The sequence below is a fragment of the Anopheles darlingi genome, chromosome 3 (genome assembly GCF_943734745.1).
Source record: "Anopheles darlingi chromosome 3, idAnoDarlMG_H_01, whole genome shotgun sequence".
NCBI lineage: Eukaryota > Metazoa > Arthropoda > Insecta > Diptera > Culicidae > Anopheles > Anopheles darlingi.
The window spans coordinates 68640968-68645967 of NC_064875.1; the positions used below are offsets into that span (position 1 = coordinate 68640968).

A 5000-nucleotide genomic window follows, 5' to 3' on the forward strand; every position below is an offset into this window, starting at 1 on the left:
TGAACCGTGACTAGCCCGTTCAGGTTACTACTGCTGACCGAAGAGGTCGGTTTGAACTGGTACACATTGTTGGGTGTGAGGGCCGCCGTCAGGATCAAACTTTGGTCTGACTTTTCATCTACCTTCAAGATGATGGGATGCCGGGCTTCGGGTGGCCGCGTATCAATAATACCGACGATCGTTTCAGCCGGACCTACGATCACTTTATCGGTAGACGTATCCGGTCCCGCAAACGGATCTAACATTTCCACCGTGCTGCAGCTGGTTGTGATGCTACTACCGCTAGCTCCTACCACAGCACTCGAGGAGCAAGGACACCGATCGATCGGGTTGTTACTAGCGATATTCTGATGCTTGGGAACCGGCGGTGGAACAGAGTCTGAACTCGATGCCGCTTCTTTTGTCGGAGTTGTAGTCGTGGTGGTGGTCGTGCTTGACATTCTAGCGGCCAGCAACGAGAGATTCTCCGAGCTGCGGCTTAGATTGAGCCCGGTGCTTATCTGATTGGCCAGGTTGCATAGACTGGAGGCTGAAATTATCTGATTACTGTTATTGCAGCGCACCTGATGCGCCGCCTGTAACAGCTGATGTGAGGATGGTTGATAGACCGTCGGTCGATTTTGACTGGCCACAGACTTCTGTGACCGATTCTCACTCGAACTGCCAGTCCCTGTGGAGGTCGCCGCCAGTATGCCCGGTGAGGATTTTCGCGGTGGCAACGGTGGCGGTGTCGTGGTGCTCTGTCGCTGGCTGTGCTGATAGATCGATTCTAGCGAGCTGGATGAAGCCGCTTCGCCAGCGAGCGCCTTGTTGTGGGCCTTCAGTATGAGATAACTACTCGGTGATGCGTTGCTAGTGCTGGCACTAACCGATGGTACCGGGGCGCTCATACGGTTCAGCTGTTGCGCCGACGGTTGCTGATGATGATGGTGACCGCATGGCGCCATTCCTCCAGCACCAGAACCACTTGCCAATGCTAATGCCGATGACGATGATGACGACCCCCCCGCCATTGCCCCCGTCTGTGGTAGAAGGGAAGAGGACGAAGACTTATTACTCTTGACCAAACTGTGGCTCACCAGTGGTTGGGAGAGTGGGGCGCTTGCGCTGTTGGCAGAACCATTGTTGTTAAGCGAGATGTTAGTGTGCGTGGCCAGATTGCCATTGACCGTGTGGGAGACGGTGGCGGTTGATAGCGGAGGTGCCGAGGGAACGGCCGGCGATGAGCTTAACACTGCACAGGAGGCCGATGGTCCAGCGGCCAAAGCCGAAGCACTGGAGGATGTGACGGAGGAGGAAGAGGACGTCGTCGATGTTGATGATGATGATGATGATGACGAGGAAGAGGATGATGAGGAAGAAGAGGAAGATGAGGACGATGAGTAGGAACTGGGGGATGATGATGATGATGATGATGATGATGATGCAGTTGCAGCAACTGCGGCGTTAGCGCCACTGGCGGTGGCGTTGGCGGGAGATGCTGTTGCAGCGCTGAGCACGCTCGGTGTCGTACTGCTACTGCTGTTGGTGCCATTTCCGGTACTGGTAGCTGATGGATGATGGCCGAGTACTGATGAACCACCACTTCCGTAAATATCATTACTGGTTAACACGGGGGCCGAAGGAGCTGGTTGCTGATTGTTGGCCGCCGTTGTCGCCGGCTGGCGGCGCGGTAACCGTGGCGATGAGTGCGGACTTTGCTTTTCGTTGTTGTTGCTGCGTGCCAGTGTCATACTATTGCTTAGCGCGTGCAGGGATGAGGTGGCTATGTTGAAGTCATCCTGTACAATAACGCACGGTCCGAAAGGTGAGTGTTTCCGGAATTTTTCGAGGACAAATGGACGCGGAAGTCCACGGAAGAGACACAATCGGAATTCATATTGGAAGAGAAAAAGAGAGAGAAAGAAAGAGAACGAGAGACATGTAGAGAAGGAGAAAGAGAGGAAACCCAAGGATAGAAACAAGGCCCGAAAGCGCTATGTGATGCCTACGCTAATGAAACTGCATTGGAATGTTGCAAAATAATCATGAAACCTACATCATTCACGTATCTCTTTCAAATCCCTGCCAGTCATCCAAGCTACCATTTTTTCTAGTTTTGACAAGAAACACGAACAAAGTGCCGCTCTACAAAGAATGGTGGGTGCTAACAGTGATAATACTGATTTAACATCCGAAAACACAGTATGAAATACACATATATATGGCTATAGATATCCGATGTTCCTACATTCTCCGCTCTATGAGAAGCCAAAATTCGAAGAACCATGTTCTCCGCTAGTCCATTGAAAAAATAAACGGAACGAAGCTCCAATCACGGCGAGGATCCCATTTGTATGCAATCTTCCGCGGGCTACCGACTGAGTTAATTAATGATGAGATTAAATCGAAGCCATTTTTCAATCACACTTTGAATCGCCATCCACAAGAAGCAGATGAATGATTGGCGAGAATGTTGTGCTCCATTACGATAGTGAGGGAAGGAGGATTACATATTTTACGTTTCAATTTTCGGTAATCAGCGGTTCAACACCCATATCTCACACACATACAAGGCACCACAGATTAATGGTTTGCCATTATGCCGTTACTTCATTATGTTTCGTTCAACACTTTCCGGGGGATGCCTTTGAACCTTCATCCTTTGGCGCTGGTAAGGCTAAACCTATCCCACCGCGAATCGAATCCAAAAAACCGGTGATTGTGTGAAACTCAATCTGCCAAACCAGTATTCTAGTCCTTAGTTAACCCTTCGAAGGTTACTCAAAGAAGGTGTGAAATATCGTCCCTCAATCAATTGACAACCATCGTCATTTGATCGTTTCCGTTCAAATTTGCATTGGATAACTGACAATGGCATTCTGGGTTGTGTAAAGGGAAATCCCTTTTTCCCATACGTTACAATAGAAATTGCGAAGGTTTTCCAATCGAAATGCAATAAAAATGGTACATTTCCTCAAACCCTGGTTTGAGAGGATGATTCACAACGGCGTATGAAACGGACCAGATATGAGCGTGTATGTATTCTGTCACGGCATACCGCGGTCAAGCTTTACATACCGGACTGCATTGTGCATGATTTATGATACATCTCCCGTATCATTTCGTTTTTGTGTTGCTACTCATACGCGGATCTGTTTGCTGTGTCTAGTGGTTGCGCCCAGCAACAGAAATTTCCCACTTTTTTGTGCGCTTCGTTGTTGCTTTTATCGATTGGTCAGTAAAAGTTAGCCATCAGTGAGGCTGATACATTGAAATGACCATCTGATGATGTTTCGGGGGATTTCATTTCATTTGTATTTGGCGAGCCGAAAGATACCAACTTCGACTTGGGTGCTTTTTCTTATCGTAAATTGAGCCAAATGATGGTAATGAGCATTGCAAACACACACAAACACACATATCGACAGTACAAAGTTCATGCATGTAATAATCGAAAAATAACATTCTTTTTACGCCACAGGGTCGGAAAATGAGAGAGTGCGAAAGAGAAAAAGTGAGGTGCACACTGAAAGAAAAATGATTGAAAAATGTTGCTAGAGCGCCACGACCATGAACATGATCCACTACATGAAAAACTCGTGGTACATTCAAAACGAACACTACTGTGTGAACAACAAAAGAGATGAATTTGGAATTTTATTTTTATGCTTTCGGTGCTTTTTGTTTATTTATTTGTCGATTACTTTCTTATCGTTCAATTTTTTATCTAACTAGATATGCTAAGTTGTATATTATAATATATATATATATATATATATATATATATATATATATATATATATATACATATATATATATATATATATATATATATATATATATATATATATATATATATATATATATATATATATATATATATATATATATATATATATATACTTCCGTATAATATAGGTGCATTTAAAGTACTGCTGCTGCTGTTTCTTCCGCTAGTAGAAGAACGCTTAAACTCATACTGTATTCCTGTCATACTAATATCGGGTAGGGGGTTTATGAGACGCTGAACTGGTAAGCAAAACATGCGAAAGAAAGCCGAATACTACCGATCTGTACTGGTTCGAGGTGATAGCAAATAAATATCTTAAAGCTCTACATAAACTGGGATCTGGGAGAACAGGGAAATACTGGAACTGAATCTGGGAGATAGAAAGATAGAGAAACGATTCTTTTCGACAAGTGGGGAACGAACCGGTGTCATATACGCAAATATAATGGCCAATTTATTTTTACAAAGAACACATCGTTTTTATGTTCCTGCGTTTTTGTTGCGTTCTTGCTCTAATCTCGCTGATATTCTAGTACGACTATCTTATTAAATTTCTTATTATGAACTATAGAAGACTTGCTCGAGGGACTATCTCCCGCGTTTCATTCGTTTTTTCCCAAAACAAACCCGCGGTTTTTTTTGCTAATCATCACAAGATTTTTAAACACTTGCCTTCGCTCGCTAACGATGTTGGTCGTTTAGATTTCCAATTTAGTTTAGCTAAGTTACCACTCCTAACCAATGTGTTATGTACAATTATGAGTAGGCAGCATTACCATACTGTCGTTCACTACTTATCGGAAGCCTCTGTCCAGCAGCTGTCTTACGGAGAGATTAGTGTAAATATGTCCCAGGCTTACGAGTATTTAAGTATTGTTTTAAACCGAGTGAATCGGCCTGGCAAAGAGTGTTCAATAAAAACATTTGTTCCCTTCCGGGTGGTGGGATAAACCAATTTGGAAGATTTAGACTAACATAAGAATCACACCGAAAGTACCACTATTGTACTATCGAATGCTGATAACGAAATGAAACATAATTTTGTACCTCACATAAGGATCTTCAGAATCTATTTGCTAACATGCTCTACCTTACGTCTGCTAAACTGGATTCTATCATCACGATCACTAGTGTAGAGTGACGGTTGCGAATGCTGAGAATTGTAAATATCTTATCTAATACTAAACAATTTGGCTAAACAGAGACGGAGACTCAGTGCGGAGAGAGC

At 44.2% G+C, this 5000-nt stretch overlaps 1 protein-coding gene across 2 annotated transcripts in view; it reads right to left on the reverse strand.

Annotated features, from left to right (window-relative positions):
- LOC125954774 (E3 ubiquitin-protein ligase CBL) overlaps nucleotides 1–5000 on the reverse strand; it is a 46048-nt gene that overhangs the window by 2349 nt on the left and 38699 nt on the right. Inside the window, exon 8 of one of the 2 annotated variants that reach the window (XM_049685354.1) lies at nucleotides 1–1022. This exon is cut by the window's left edge and continues 2349 nt beyond it. In XM_049685354.1, coding sequence (XP_049541311.1) covers nucleotides 1–1022 — 1022 coding nt within the window. Of the gene's footprint in view, nucleotides 1782–5000 lie in introns of both variants that reach the window. The other variant, XM_049685353.1, reaches the window with a different exon arrangement.